We start from the raw sequence: 17,003 nt of genomic DNA, 5'->3' as shown, positions 1-17,003 counted from the left end.
AGTGGCCTACACTGTCTCTGTAGATGTTGTATGCACGTGTCACAGTGCTCCTACCTGGATATCCTTGGATCCCAGACATGGTGTAGTCTGAAGCAAAAAGGGGTTGTTGAACTTGGGTAAAGAATGGGTAGAGTCCAGACTTTGTATTAACATTGAACATAGCTTTACTTGGCATAAACTTCATCAAGGAACAATCTTTCAACTTGATCTTGGTCATCAGCAGGTATTGGCTTAACTCTGGCAGGCAAACAATCTCAGCTCTGCTATGCTGTACTTTCTCAGCTATGCTATTTTGGCTGGAGTAAATAGGAACTTCTTCCTCTTCTGCGGGAACTTAGCTGTCTGTAGTCTGTCTCTTACTTTATCTTTAATCATAGGAACTTCTTCCTGTGTCAAGCTCTCTTAGCTTGGGGTTAGGCAATGCAATCCCAGGAGGGGGACAGCAACCGTGTAGAACTTCACAGCAGGGCCTGTGGGCAGTGGTGTATATAGAGAAGTAAGGGCCCCATAGCAAGGATCAAACCAGGCCCACACAGGACAGAAGGGTTTCCGCCATTAACCCCTTTCAATGACCCTTTGGTCATTTTTTCCACTGCCTCATTTGCTAAAAGGTTGTTCCTTTAGAGGGTACAGGTCCTGTTCAAGTTTTCACCCAGTAGAAGAGGGAAGATCCCAACTGGGCCCCCTCTTGCCCTGGGCCCCATAGCAGTTGCATGGTCTGCCACTATGGTAGTTACACCCCTGCCTGTGGGTCTAGCAGAGCAGACAGTGCTCTGCTAGCCAACACAAAACCTTTCCCCAGGAGGAGGTAGGCTAGATTGACTAACACTGATTAAACTCTAGAGAGGGCTGAAAGTAACAAGGAGGTTCCTCTCCAGAGAAACTATCTCTGCACAGATTTGCCGCCATCTGCTGGTGAACCAGGCACATTACGCTTTAACATTGTTTTATAAGGAAATTAATACATACACATTGCAGGATATTGTAATAAATATATATTTGTGTTAGGGGCTGTCACGACTGTGACTGATCCAGACAGGTCTGGGAGGAGAAGGTCGCAGCGACTTGCTACTCGCGATAGCTTGCGAGTTTGCTCCGTGGTTCAGGGTATGTCATCTGGTTTTGCCTTGTGAACCTTTTTGTCCTGACTGGGAGTTTGTAGGCATCCTTCTCAGGTGAGTCCTGTCAGCTACTATATTAGTTTCACTTTCACTTGCAGTCAGTTTGGCCAGATATAGTCCTTACTTCCAGTGCTACTCTGACCTTGGAAGGAGATCGTTTGATGGTGTTGCTGTGGAGCTCTTGTCCGGCATGGACTGTCGTGTTTGGGATCGCCTTCTCTGCTCGTGACTGGATAAGTCTATCTCTGCTGTTGTTGTTTGTTGCTGTCTTCCCCTGTTGTTTTCCTAGACGTGAGTGATGGTGACTAGCGCTCCCATCGGCCTTTCCCCAGTCCAGTCTTGTTAGGGCGACTGAGGGTTTATGCATACTGCTCGTTCACACCCCATCTAGGTATCAGGGCAGACAGGTGCCAGCTTAGGGTTAGTCAGGGGTGGCCATTCTATTTCCCATCCGTAGATAACGGGTCCCCCTTCCCCTCTGTCTGGTGCGACTCGACTGCTGCTGGGATAGCGGTCGTGACAGTATATCATGGCATTTTAAAAAAAAAAAAAAAAGTGTGACAATTCTTTTTTTTTTTTCTCTCTTTTTTGCTTGCTGTTTTGTCTTTGTATTTTGTCTGTTCCACTATGGATTCCGGTTTCGGTTTTGGCGGAAACAATTACCGGGGTTATCCCTTAAAGTGGCAGGATTAAAAGCAAACAGTGCTGCAGCAGCAATCCTTGGGTTCCACCGTTGCCACGGGAAACCAAGGTACTCCTGAGCCAAAAGTTGGCTTTACCTGATAGGTTACAATTTGGTCTCTCCTCCAGAGAACCTTCAGAGAAGCTTGCAAATTGTTCTTCAGGTTTACGCCCTAGATCCTCCGCGGGTGAGGAACAACGGGTGGGCATTGCAATTCTCTCCTGCAAGGAGATCCGCAGGCTTGGGCTTTCTCCCTACCATCAGACTCTCCGGCCTTACGATCAGTGGAGGAGTTTTTTGAAGCCCTGGTCTCGTATATGAGGACCCGGACAGGGTCTCACTGGCTGAGTCTAAGCTACGTAGACTTCAGCAAGAGAACCGGTCTGCTGAAACTATATTGTTCCGAATTCCGTAGTTGGGCTACTGATATGTTATGGACGACTCGGCCCTTAGGAGTCAGTTCTGCCAGGGTTGTCTGAAAAATAAAAGACGCGCTGGCGGGTATAACGAGGTCCCTGGGTCTCTTGAGGGCTGCTATGTCCTCTGTCCATAAAAATCGACAGACGACTCAGGGATAGACTATTAATTTTACGGAGGCCTCTAAAGTGCAGGGATCGGTCTGTTATGATCCAGTCGAACCAATGCAAATAGGGGGGCGCCACTAGACGGGTGAATCCTCCTAAGTTCCGCCGTAGGTCAGACGTTGTTTTTGTTGTGGGGGGAGGGGTTCATTTTGTAAAGGATTGTCCCTCAGAACCCAAGAGACACAAACAAAGGAGCCGCCGGAAGACTAGAGTCCCCAGATTGTGCGGAGGAGAACAGTCTGGGCGTATTCGTTTCCTCCATACGCATGTCTCAGTTTTTGTTGTCCCGCTACCGTTGAGGCGGGCAATAAGACTGAGATCTGTTCCGTCTTTTTGGACTGGGGGGCGGGGGTCAACTTGGTGGATTCACGGTTTGCTCAGGCTCTGGGTTTACTCCGGAACCGGTATGCAGAACTATTCCTGTGGTTGCCATCGACTCCTCCCCTCTTACTCAGAGAGAGTTAACTCAGATCATCCATAATATCCATCTGCAGGTAGGGGACCTCCATAAAGAGCATATCTCTTGTTATGTCCTGGACGGTCTTCCGGCTCCTATGGTATTGGGGCTTCCCTGGCTGGTGACTCACAATCCAATGGTGGATTGGCAGGCCGGGGAGATTGTGGAGTGGAGTGAACATTGTAAGGACAACTGCTTGAGTAGTAGGTGCTCTACACTCTCTGTAACATCTTTACCTGCCTTTCTGTCAGATTTTACGGATGTGTTCTCTGAGAAGGGTTGTCAGGGGTTACCACCTCATCGTCCATATGATTGCCCGATTAATTTTTTACCTGGGGCCAAACTACCTAAAACCCGGTTATACAATCTTTCCGGCCCGGAGAGGAAGGCTATGAAAGATTATATTTCGGAGAGTTTGGCTAAGGGACACATCAGACCCTCTTCTTCACCTATGGCTGCAGGGTTCTTTTTCGTTAAAAAGAAAGATGTGGGCCTACGTCCTTGCCTGGATTTCCGGGAATTAAACCGGATAACTATCCGAGATCCCTATCCTCTTCCTCTCATTCCCGACCTCTTTAATCAGGTTGCTGGTGCTAAATGGTTCTCCAAAATGGATCTCAGAGGAGCCTATAACCTGGTTCGCATCAAAGAGGGGGATGAGTGGAAGATGGCTTTTAATACTCCGGAAGGGCATTATGAAAATCTCTGGCCATGCCATTTGGGTCTTACTAATGCGCCTGCGGTATTCCAACATTTTGTCAACGATATTTTTAGTCACCTTATCGGGAGATTTGGTTGTGATATATCTTGATTACATCCTGGTCTATTCCCCGGATCTGGATACACATAAGATCCATGTGAGACAAGTGCTGCAGATATTAAGGGCCAACAAATGTTTGCTAAGTTAGAAAAATGTGTGTTCGCCGTAAAGAACTGCCATTTCTGGGGTATGTGTTGTCAGATTCAGGTTTCCGCATGGATCCAGAGAAAGTCCGGGCGATTATAGACTGGGATCTGCCTGAGACCGGAAGGCATTGCAACGCTTCCTGGGGTTTGCCATTTTTTATAGAAAGTTTATAAAAAACTATTCCTTGGTGGTCAAACCACTGACGGACATGACCCGAAAGGGATCCGATTTTTCCAAATGGTCACATGCAGCCAAAACTGCCTTTGCATCTCTGAAGGAGAGATTCACCTCGGGCCCCATATTCTCGTACAGCCAGATGTCCTCGCTTCCTTTTATTGTAAGGGTGACGCATCAGAGGTGGGGGTGGGAGCGGTACTATCTCAGGGCCCGTCCCCTGGTGAATGGCGTCCGTGTGGCTTTCTTTTCGAAGAAATTGTCTACTGCAGAAAGGAACTATGATTTGGCAACAGGGAACTTTTGGCTATTAAGTTGGGCTTTTGAGGAGTGGCGTCATTTTTTGGAGGGGGGCGGTTCATCCCGTCACATTGATTACTGATCACAAAACTTATTATATCTGGAGTCTGCTAAACGTCTCACCCCTAGACAGGCTCGGTGGTCGTTATTTTTTACGTAGGTTTAATTTTGTAATAACCTATCGCCCGGGGGCAAAAAATACTAAGGCGGATGCATTGTCTCGAAGTTTTCCTGGAGGGCGTGATGTTGAGGTACCAGAGCCCATTTTGCAAAAGGGGGTGGTGGTCTCTGCATTACACTCAGGTTTAGAGGGGAGGGTGTTGGAAAGCTCAGGGGACGCCCCGGCCTCCTGCCCCTCGGGTAAACTGTTTGTGCCAGAAAATTTACGACTGGAGATACTAAAAGAACACCATAACTCCACACTGGCAGGACACCCAGGTAGTAGGGCAACCTCTGAGTTAGTGTCTCGTCGGTTCTGGTGGCCTAAATGGCGCCAGAGGTGTGTGAATTTTGTGTCTGCATGTGCTACCTGTGCTCGTTCTAAGGTAGATCATACTCGTCCCGGCAGGGCGTCTTTTACCTCTGGCCATCCCCAACAGGCCTTGGACGCACCTGTCAATGGATTTCATTACGGATCTACCAGTACAGCGGGGAAGACTGTTATTCTTGTAGGTGTGACAGATTCAGTATAATGGTGCACTTTATTGCTCTTGCCGCATTGCCTAATGCTAACACACTGGCTCAGGTTTTTATTGACCACATCGTGAAGCTTCACGGGGTCCCTTCCGATATTGTTTCGGATCGTGGTACCCAATTTGTTTCTAAATTTTGGAAAGCTTTTTGTTCTCATTTAGGGGTTCATCTGTCGTTTTCTTCATCTTTCCATCCACAGTCCAACGGTCAGACTGAACGTACCAATCAAAACCTAGAGACATTTTGAGATGCTTTGTTTCCGAAAATCAGGAGGAATGGTCATCTATTTACCGTTAGCCGAGTTTGCCATTAATAATCGTCATCAAGAATCCATCGATAAGTCACCATTTTTTGGTGCGTATGGTTTCCATCCTCAGTTTTGTACGTTTAGTGAGGGGGGGGCCGTCTGGGATTCCCGAGGAGGAACGATTTGCGTCTTCACTTTCTTCAGTGTGGCAGAGTGTGCAAGAAAGTTTGAAGAGAATTGGTGGTAGATACAAAACGTTGCGGCTGATAGGAAGCGCTCTGAAGGTCCGGACCTTGGGGTGAATGACTTGGTGTGGTTGTCTAGCAGAAATATCAAGTGAAGGTTCCCTCGTGGAAATTAGGTCCGAGATTTATTGGTCCTTATCGGGTAATTAAGATCATTAACCCGGTGGCTTTTCGTCTGGAGCTACCTCAGACTCTAAGGATCCATAATGGTCTTCCACAGATCTCTGCTTAAGAGATATGTAGAACCTCCTGAACCATTGCCACTACCGCCTCCACCGGTGGTTGTTGATGGCAGTCTTGAGTTTCAGGTAGAAAAGATTGTCGATTCACGATATGTTCGCCGCTCTCTTCAGTACCTGGTGCACTGGAAAGGTTATGGTTCCGAAGAGAGAATGTGGGTCCAGCATCAGAGATAAAAGCGGCCAGACTCATTCGGGCTTTTCATAGCTCCCTTCCGGAGAGGCCTGGTCTTGAGGGTCCAGGGGCCCCTCGAGAAAGGGGGGTACTGTCACGACTGTGACTGATCCAGACAGGTCTGGGAGGAGAAGGTCGCAGCGACTTGCTACTCGCGATAGCTTGTGAGTTTGCTCCGTGGTTCAGGGTATGTCATCTGGGTTTGCCTTGTGAACCTTTTTGTCCTGACTGGGAGTTTGTAGGCATCCTTCTCAGGTGAGTCCTGTCAGCTACTATATTAGTTTCACTTTCACTTGCAGTCATTGCCAGATATAGTCCTTACTTCCAGTGCTACTCTGACCTTGAAGGAGATCGTTTTGATGGTGTTGCTGTTGAGCTCTTGTCGGCGTGGACTGTCGTGTTTGGGATCACCTTCTCTGCTCGTGACTGGATAAGTCTATCTCTGCTGTTGTTTGTTTGTTGCTGTCTTCCACTGTTGTTTTCCTAGACGTGAGTGATGGTGACTAGTGCTCCCATCGGCCTTTTCCCAGTCCAGTCTTGTTAGGGCGACTGAGGGTTTAGGCATCCTGCTCGCCGCACGGGTTCACACCCCGTCTAGGGTATCAGGGCAGACAGGTGCCACCTTAGGGTTAGTCAGGGGTGGCCATTCTATTTCCCATCCGTAGATAAGGGTCCCCCTCCCCTCCGTCTGGTGCGACACGACTGCTGCTGGGATAGCGGTCGTGACAGGGGCTCATGATAGTACAGAGTAAAATACCATAATGAACGTAGGATGGTATAAAATGGTAAGTCGGTTGTGGTGTGCCGTAACCGACAATGAGGTAGGCCTGAGAAAGAAGAGGGCTTACCAAGGAAAAGAAAAGAAGAAAAAGGAAATAATGTTATATGTGGTGGTGGTGGGAGGGTCATTCAACGCTGACTTCGAATGGTATGGATCCAGGTAAGGGGTGTCCCTTAAATAGGCTAGGAGTAAATAACGAGCCCCTCCCACAATCACAGGCCAGCCTTAATACTTGTGTTAGGGGCTTATGATAGTACAGAGTAAAATACCATATTAAATGTAGTATGTTATAAAATGGCAAGTCGGTTGTGGTGTGCCGGAACCGACGATGAGGTAGGCCTTAGAAAGAAGAGGGCAAAAATTAAATGATCAAATTTATTACAAACGACCAATACAAATACACATATCAACCAGAAATGCCTTTGAATGCATTTCTTAATTCTTGTACTGGGTTTGGTATGTAGCGTGAGTAAGCGGATGATTTCCAGCGCCTCAGTGCTTTAATAACATGAACTGGAATGGTTAACACTACAGGCTGTGGAGGCTGCTCCTACGCGGAAGGAGTGACCCGAGGTAGTTAGCTGGGTTGAGGCCCAGCTGAGTGAGTAAAGACCTGACGTAGGTCATGAAGGTTGTAGTGGTGAGTACCGAACCTCGTAAAATGAATAATGGTTGTGATGGTAAAGAGTTATGATGCTGTATGTATGCATCGAGAATCTTGACGGGGCACCACCTATTGTGTGTAGGATAGTATGCTACTTCTACTGTGCCTGCTGACTGGTCTTGGAATGAGGCAGAGTCAGGATGTAATGATCGATGTGTTTTGTTAAGTGGGAACAGAGGAGAATAGGAGTAGATTGTGTGGTGTTGGTCGTAGTGGAATTCTCTAGGCCTTAGGAATCCATAGAAAGCTATGTAGATAGCTGCCTTGATGACAGAATGCGTGTTGATGTCGAAAGGTTTTAAATCAAGCAGGTTAGACAATGCTTTGAAAATATGGTTGTCTATATGGTAGCCTCTGTAATGTACGTGTGGGTTCAGATCTCTGAATGCCCCTGAGGATAGTCTTAATCTGGTGAGAGGCCATGAAACTTGTGTTGTTTGGTTGTAGGGTTAGCATATGATGTTGAATGCCTGTTAAATAAAGTTTAATGGTGTTGTATGACATCTTAAATTTAAGGTGGCAAAAAGAAGTGAAACCCAACAATGATGTCATGTTCCAAAAGGAATCTTTTGAATAAGGTAAAGGCCCTGTCGTATGTTTTGTGCGTATTTTTAGACAGTGCCAAATGGGACAGTGCTCTGCTATGATGCATAATGGCGTCTAGTCCATTACTAGTTGCTGGAAAGTTAGAGTTGGCGTGGCTGTGAGCACGGCTGACGGGAGTGCTTGATGAAATGAATGGAATTTAAAACGAGACAAACTGTCAGCAGCTGTGTTACATATACCTGGAACATGGAAACAATGCAGGAAGAAATTATGACAAGCAGCCAACCAAGTGAGTTTCCTCAGAAATCTCATGATCGTAAGGGATTTGGAACGACCTTTGTTGATGATGTGACAGGTTGCCTGGTTATCTGAGTAGCAACGTACTGACAAGTCTGCCCATAAATGACCACACGCCACGGCAGCTGCCACGATGGGATAGATCTCGAAGAGAGCTGAGGTAGTGGAAAAACCCTCGACATCCTGAACTGCTGTAGGCCAGCTGCCCCAAAGCCATTCGTTCCCAAAAATTGCTGCAAAACCTGTGGTAGATGCCGCATCTGACCAAATGGTAGGTGATGAGTCAGTCAATTGAGGGAGGAACACAATTACCATTCCAAGTGGTTAAAAATTTCTTCCACATGCGTAAGTCTGCCATAGCTTGGGTATCTAAGGACAACCTGTGTGTGTCGTGTAGGGAAGAGTGGAAATAGATACAGGAGTCGTGATATGAAGGAGCGGCCTTGAGGTATGATACGCATGGCAAAATTTAGAGAACCCAGCAGGGACTGTAGCAAGTACCGAGCTGGAGGTAGTGGTTGATGTAGGTAAGAATGTTCCCTATCTTGTTGTGTGGCAGGCTTGCTTGCATTGTGATTGAGTCTAATTGAATACCCAGGAATGTGATGATCGTGTCTGGCCCCTCGGTCTTCTTTGGGGAGACTGGGACACCTAATTGCTCAAATATATTGATGGTAGCTGTGAGGCTACTGGGAGGGGAAGTGTTCTCCTCGACCAGTAAGAAATCGTCCAGGTAGTGTAATACAGTAGGGCATCTGGCTATGTTCAATAGTAACCAGCACAATGCCTCGGCAAATGTGTCAAAAATAGCAGGACTACTTTTGGACCCAAAAGTTAAGCGGGAGAAAAAAATAGTAGTTCCCACACCACTTGATGCCATGTAGGTGCCATAGGGTAGGGTGAATTGGAAGCAATTTAAAGGTGTGAGTAATATAGGTCTTACTAAGCCATGCTCCGACCCCTGCCTGTATGATAGCTGTAATGGCGTGATCTATGGTCGTGTATTGCAGGGAGAATTCTTCGAGGGTATGAGGGAATTGAGACTGGGGATAGCTGATGAGTGTGGTGCAGGGACAGGTCAATAATAAGTCTCGGTGTAAGGGAAGATTTCCCTGTAACAATACCAATGGGGTTAGTGCGCCATTCGTTGAATGGAGGAGACTGGAAAGGCCCCTAATAGGAAAACCTCAGCAACTTCCTAGGCTATGAGAGTGTCAACAGCTGTAGGGTTTTAGGCTGTGCGGACTGTAGATTAGGGCATTCCAGAATCCCGGATGTATGTGTAGCATACCCGTGTGGAAGCCTTCTGTTATACCAGAGATAAGAAAATCTACCAAGTGTCTACCAAGACGGGTGATGTGACAGATAAATGCTGTAAATGCCGAAATGTTAATAGACGTTAGGTATGGCTTAGGGTACATTTTATTCGGACACATGGTTTTGGCATGTGCCCTGACACATTTCAAACAGATATGCAATAATCTACAACCACTATAATTACAAGTCCCGACATTGAAATTATTACATATCTGGGACTTGCCCAGAAACTTGATCGGGCGTCCCAGTTTGTCGTATGCGCCTAGAGGAGCAGTATGCACAAGCCGGTGTTCTTAGACCTGCAAAGTGGTCTGCAAAAATTGACGGTATCGATCCTACCCCAGTTGGATCTTGTACCATACTGGGAGAAGGCCCCAAACACTTTTGCAGAAAAAGACATATGGTAGTCATAAAAGGCGATCCACCATATCTGTTGCCCAGGTCTACAGCTTGTGCATAAATAGATCAAACTCCTCTCGTCTATTGGGATAGACCGCACAGATGACATCCCGGTAAATACCAAATGCTAGGACAAACTCGGGGATAGTCAGTTTCCTGTTTAGGCGGGCGTCCCTGATCTGACAACAACAGACACATCATCATAGGCATAAGTCTTATTTTCAACGATATCCTGGGAGGCAATCAGCAGAGAAGCCAAGTTGACGTCTTTACCTTCCAGGATATCTCTTTTAAGGTGCTCAGGGATCATATGAGCAGGGTTAACTTCCTGGTCCTCATAGGTGATGGCTGGAGCAACTAATAGCAAGTCGGCCAGTGCTGGTGAAGCAGCAGCGGGTGGCCCAGCTAGGGTAAGGGCCGTGGTGACCGACTCGAGTCTGGAGGTTGACCTTGCTCATGGATGTCATGAGTGATGACAACATGGAATGTATGTCACCCGGTTGGAGTGGCTGGGCCCTTCCCCAGCATCCATGTTGTTAGTTGAAGTACGTAATAGTTTGAAAAGCTCTGCTTTCCTTGCTGTAGCAGGGTAGGGGATTTGCCGTCTCCTCAATTCAGTAGTTATACGAGGGATCGTCCAGGATCTGATTGATGCTGGACTGGTTACCTCTCCTCCTCATGTAGGAGAAATTGCTCTAGCCGGGGTGCTAGGTAGGGAGAAATCCTCTACCCCTTCTTGAGACATACTAAAATAAAACAATTTAATTAGTGTATGAAGACCACAGAGTTTGTACTGGCAGGCTAGCTAAGCCAAATGGCGAAACAATTAAACTTGTATGGTGACAGGTGAGGCCCTGCTCATTGCCAAGTGGCTTGAGAGGCTCTATCTATGCGTTGGCGCGAGGGGATTTGAAGCCACCCGTCGTAGTGGCAGGATTGTAAGCCTCTCGTGACTAACACAAAAAACAGGGGAAGAGAGTGACAGGTGAGGGCCCTCTCTATGCGACATGCGAGGCGACTAGCTCACGTGTGGCCCGATGGGTGTTTGCCTCCGAAACGTTTGAGGCGGGGTGTGGCCTCGCGGGACCACTAGCCAATGGCAATGCCAAGAAGGGTAAATACCTAACTGGGGAGCCTGTGACCCTGTTGCAAGTACTCTAACTAGGGTGGGGGGGGGGGGGGGGTGAAATGTATGTAAGAATACTACGTGAGCAGGCGTACGTACCTGGTAGTATGCGTATATTTCTGCGAATTTGTAAGGTGAAATATAAACCTGGAAAAAAGGTAATCAGTGTGGGTCTGTGTGGGGAACAGTGGTGGTCTGTGTAGCCCGTACCAGAGGGTCTTTAAGGACTTGATTATGGAGATAAACTGGTACTGGCTCGAAAGGTGTAGTTGAACGTCATGACAACAGACCAATCAGGCCAAGTGATGCAGTGTTTGTTTTGTTTTGGTTTTTTATTTAGAAAAAAAAAAAGTTATATATTTTTTTTATATATAAGCCAGGATTCTGGCTAGAAACAGAGGAGTTGTATGATAGGGGTAAATCATAAGGGGGAAGGGTAACCCGATACTCCAAAGTGAAGATGTGAAGTGTGTATGATAGTATGTGATGCCAGGACGTATGATTGGTCGGATCAGTGCGTGTGATTCAACCCGAGAGTTCCCTGTTTGAGAAAGGAAAACGTATCCTCATGTATATGTCGTGGGTCGCAGTTTGAACCCAGAAATGAGGCCTGTAATCGTAGGCTGAAAAACACGTGACTGAAATGTATAATTATGAAAAACTTGTGAAACAAAATACAACCTTGATACCTTTAAACAGAAAAATAGATTTAGTCTATATCCAATAAGCATCGACAGCATATCACGAAAAAGCCGAAAGGCGGAAATAACCGAAATGATTGCTCATTTCGCCGAAAACATGGAACAGATTTAGGCGAAATGATACCCCTTAAAACCCCCCTCCAAAAGAAAAAAAAAAAAAAAAAGGTGAATAGTGCACAAAATTATTGCACGAACAGACTGTCTGATGCAACATAGCCGTCCTAAAGTGAGGACCCGTGCTGTACCAGACGCCGTGGGAACCGGTCCTGGCGTGACAGGTAGGTCTTAACTTACGGTTTAGGAATCCCTGGGACGCGATCTACGACTATGACCGGGGTAAAGAGAAGCTGGACGGACGGATGGCCTGTAACAGGATTCCTGGATACAGCTTGCCGCGAAAAAACTTGTGGATACTGAAAAACCAAGAAGGCGTCTGGGAGAACCCGGAAGTGGATCCTCATTCAACGCTGACCTTGAATGGTATGGAGCCAGGTAAGAGGTGTCCCTTAAATAGGCTAGGAGTAAATAACGAGCCCCTCCCACAATCACAGGCCAGCTGGCCTTAATACATATGATGACACATGATACACCAATAGAGATAGTGGGGGTCCAAAAGAGTTGGTAATGCCATTCTGGGTCATTACATTAGCACACAATATTCCCATTCCATGGCCCCGCAAAAAAAAAAAAAAAAAATAGAACATGTCCTATTCTTGTCCATTTTGTGGACAAGAATAGGCAATTTTATCAGAGGGTAGGATGCACTGATCCACATAATGCAGAACGCAACCGATTGGTATCTGTGTTTTGCAGACCTCAAAAACAGTTATGGTCATGTGCAGAAGGCCTTAGTGTACTTGCACACTATGTAGATTTGTATGCAGAAAATCAGCATGAAATCTGCACTAGTTATTGCAGTTTTGATGTGTTTGGTTGTGCAGTTTTCCGTGCAAATTTAATGCGGTTTTGGCAAAGATCTCACCCTTCCATTGAAAGGGGTGAAATCCGCACAAAAAAAAATAATGCAGCAAATTGACATGCTGAGGATTTTAAAATCTGCATAGCAGGCCAATATTCGCACCTAAGAAGAAAAAAAAGCAGGGTACACTTGTCATACACTTTGCTGGTACTTATTACGCTGCAGCTTTTCCACATGTAATCTGCACTGTGTGCAGGCAGCACTTATAGTGGTTGAGAAATAAACAGATCACCTTGAAGGGAACCTGTCAGCATGGAAGTGCTAAATAATTTGAACGTAGCATGTTGTATAGCAGAAGGAGCTGAGCAGATTGATATATAGTTTTGTGTAACCTGTAATTTATTCATTTAACTTCTTGGCTTTGATGTCAAGTAGGCAGTCCTATCAGTGATTGAAAGCCTTACCTGTGCATACAGAGATAACTGTCAATCACTGACAGGACTGCCTCCGGGACTTCAAAGCCCAGAATGGGCAGGAATTTAAATGAATAACATACAAGTTTTACAGAATCTTTTCCCATGAAACTATATATCAATCTCCTCCTGCTCTATAAAATGCTGCCTTCAGTATAAGATTATCAAAATTGTGTTAGGCCTTATTCACATGTCAGTATTTTGGTCAGTGATTTCCATCAGTGATTGTGAGACAAAACTAGGAGTGGAGGCTACAAAGAAATACAGTATAAGGGCTCATTCACACGAACGTGTGCTGACCGTTACCGTATTGCGGACCGCATTTACGGATCAGCAATACACGGGCACCATTCCATCTGCATTCCGCATCACGGATGCGGACCCATTTACTTCAATGGGTCCGCAAATCCGGAGATGTGGAACGGAAACACGGAACGGAACACTACGGAAGCACTACGGAGTGCTTTCTGGGGTTCCGTGCCTCCGCACTGCAAAAAGATAGAAAATGCTCTATCTTTTTGCAGAACGGAGCGATCGCAGAACCATTCAGGTGAATGGGACCACAATCCCCATGCGGCTGGGCCACGGTCGGTGCCCGTGCATTGCGGACCGCAATTTGCGGTCCACAGCACGGGCTTCACGTGGTCGTGTGAACGAGCCCTGCTCTCTGTTTAGACCCCCAACTGCTTTTAGCTCACAATCACTGATGGAAATCACTGACCGAATACTGACTGTGTGAGTAAGGCCACTTGCACACGAACGTTGTGTGCCCGTGGCCGTATTGTGGCCCGCATACGGAGGGTCCGCAATACACTGGCGCTGGCCCATATGCACTCCACATCACGAATGCGGACTTATTCACTTGAATGGGTCCACAATCACAGAGATGCAGAACGGAAGCAGGGACCAGATCCCCACGGAAGCACTACAGAGTGCTTCCGTGGTGTTTCTGTCTGTGCCTCAGCACAACAAAAAAATAGAACTGTTCTATTTTTTTGCAGTGCGGACGGATCACGGACCCATTCAAGTTGAATGGGTCTCGATCCGTCCCAGTGGCCACATGGACGTTGCCCGTGCATTGGGGACCGCAAATTGCACGGAACGGATGCACAACGTTCGTGTGCAAGTGGCCTAAGGCCTTAGTCCAACACTGTTGCTGGTCCTTTTCATACCTGTATATACTGTAGTCCTTAACAGTGGTAGACTGGCTACAGACTCTACAGGGAGATTTCCTGGTGGGTCACTACATTTAATATACAATGAAGTTCTTAATACTTATGAAGTTCTTGTCATGATTTTTTGTAGGAACACTTCAATGCAATCATTAAAATATTGATAACTTACCAAATTGGGCAATGCAATCATCATAAATGTATTTCTTGGCCATATGTGCAAATAGTTAGGTTCCAAGGCGAACTGGAAAGTAAAGATGCAAAGATAATAATGTAAATGTTGTTTACATGTACAATAACATACAGCCTAAATAAAACAATACATAATGTCACACTTTTACGAATGTAAGTGCACCTAGACATTGCAATAAATAGCGGAAAAAAGTTGTAACAAATTTACTGCACCTAGTTCGCCAAGGAGTTGGCTTGGAAAAGCATGGCTTAGGGGGAAGGGGGGCATGGCCTAAGATGCAACTTTTTGTACCAAAATTGTGCTACAGTACAATTATGTTTCAAAGTAAACCAACCAATACTGTAGTTGGTATTAACATAGGCAAACATTTCTAGCCATTCACCAAATTTATCACCTGGGGCAGTAGACTTGGAAAGTGGTCTATAAAGCAAAACAAAAAATAAATAAAAAAATAAACAAAAACAAACAAAAAAAAATGAAAAGAGAGACCCTTGTTGTAGGTGGGTCCAAATTGACAGAAGGTGGGATAATACATGTATGCAGGGACAACAGAAGTGGACAGGGTGATCAATACCATAGTGCAGCACAAAATTATCACTCCAGCAGAACCAAATACCACAGTGCAGCACAAAACATCACAGTGCTCAGTACTATTGCGGTCTTTCACTGTGGAATGAAAGAGTCCTCATTGCAGCATTACTTTACACTATAGAGATGAGCTAAAAGATTCTAAACTAATCAGATTATTTATGAATTTCACAAAAAATCATCTGGCAAACGAATCTGAAGCTTTTGGATGAATTGCATAAAAACGGTCACTAGCACCATTTACATATAACATACTTTTAATATTGATGGAGACAAACCATGAGGGAGGAAGAAGACAGAGGATCACATAACACTGAGTGTAAGTGATAAAGAGGGCTTGCCCTAATTGGTAGTTTTGGTTGAATCGAGCCATCCAAAAGGAATTTGGCCCAAAGTTTTGTAAAAATCCGATTTGACATAAATCTGTATTTCCTCGTGCTAATGAATACGTTTTCCTAAAATGGCGGCTGCATGTTTTACAAATTGAAAGTAAAAAGCCTGGGAATGCAATATGACCTATAATGCTGTGCAGCCAGCCATAACCTGTGATGTCATTGCCATTTCACTGTGTTGCGAAAAACTGTTTTAAAAAGAATATTAGAGAGGGAGAGTGCAGGGTGATCGTAGGGCGAGTATTTTTAGACTGTATGGAGAGTGTAGAGAGACAGCAAGGGAGACTGTAGGTTGAGTATAATCACTGTGTGCGCCACGTTCTTTTTATTTTATTTTTCATTTTTCAAGATTAACATACAAAATATAAAAATGTACACATAAATTTAATTAAAAAAAGTCACGTTCTAGTGCACCCACATTCAGAGTTAATCCCTTACTTTAGGGATACAGTTAGTGTGCCTGAGTATAAAAGGCAGGTGTAATCGTTGTGTGCATCATGTTCTACTGGATCCACATTCTGAGTTATTCTCTTATTTTAGTGATACAGTTAGTGTGCCTGAGTGTATAAGGTAGATGTAATTGCTGTGTGCATCATGTTTTAGTGCACCCACATTCAAAGTTTTTCCCTTAATTTAGTGATAAAGTTATGTTGTGTCCATATGCCAGGACGGTATAACCTTTTGCCCTGTACATACTGTAAGTGTACAGTGGAGAAAAATGTATCATAGTGAATGCCTTCTGTTAGCTGTTGCATTACATAGCATCAGTATGATGCCATGGTTAAATATCTTGTTTCATACAAATGTGCAGTGGAGCAAAATTTAATAGAGATGAGCGAATTGAAGTTGACAAAGTGGAATTCAATCAGAATTTCAGTAAAAATTTTATTTGCACTGAATCCAAATTTCCTCACGCTTCGTGGTAACGAATCACATTATTTCCTAAAATGGCTACTGCATGCATTAGGACATGGAGCAAAGAACTCTGGGAACGAGGGATCACCCACAATGCCATGCATGCAGCCAATCAGCATCCAGCCAGCCCCTGTGATGTCACAGCCCTATAAATAGCCTTAGCCATTTTGGATTCTGCCATTTTCCAGTGTACTTAGTTCAGGGAGTTATGTGTTATATATATTTTTTTTTTTGGGGGGGGGGGGGTTATTAATCGGAAAACATATCTGTCTTTATTCCCATTCTGCGGTGAACTTACATTGCACTACAGCCATTTATGTGGTGTATTAAAAGGAAATATAAGTACATCCTGTTAGCGGTTCTTCGGTGAATTGTGATTTTTTTTTGGGGGGGTTTGATAATTGTAAAAAATATATGTCATAATTGCCGTTCTGCGGTGAAGTTATATTGTACTACAGCCATTTACGTGGTGTATTAAAAGAAAATATACGTACATCCTATTAGCCGTTCTGCGGTGAATTGTGATTGTTATATTTCTTGTTTGGGGTGTATTAATAGGAATAAAATATGTCTTAATTGCCATTCTGCAGTGAAGTTACATTGTACTACAGCCATTTATAGGGTGTATTGAAAGGAAATAAACCTATGTCCTATTAGCCATTCTGCGGTGAATTGTAATTTTTTGGGGGAGGGTTT

The 17,003-nt window shown here is 45.1% G+C and overlaps 1 protein-coding gene across 1 annotated transcript in view; it reads right to left on the bottom strand.

Moving 5' to 3' along the window:
• KMO (kynurenine 3-monooxygenase) overlaps positions 1-17,003 on the bottom strand; it is a 1,955,166-nt gene that overhangs the window by 1,088,566 nt on the left and 849,597 nt on the right. Inside the window, exon 8 of the mRNA XM_040429299.1 lies at positions 14,392-14,463. Within this exon, the coding sequence (XP_040285233.1) occupies positions 14,392-14,463 (72 nt within the window). The remainder of the gene's footprint in view (positions 1-14,391; positions 14,464-17,003) is intronic.

The sequence above is a fragment of the Bufo bufo genome, chromosome 4 (assembly GCF_905171765.1).
Source record: "Bufo bufo chromosome 4, aBufBuf1.1, whole genome shotgun sequence".
Lineage (NCBI taxonomy): Eukaryota > Metazoa > Chordata > Amphibia > Anura > Bufonidae > Bufo > Bufo bufo.
The sequence above is the reverse complement of the archived record's forward strand: the minus strand, read 5'-3'. Positions and strand labels throughout refer to the sequence as shown.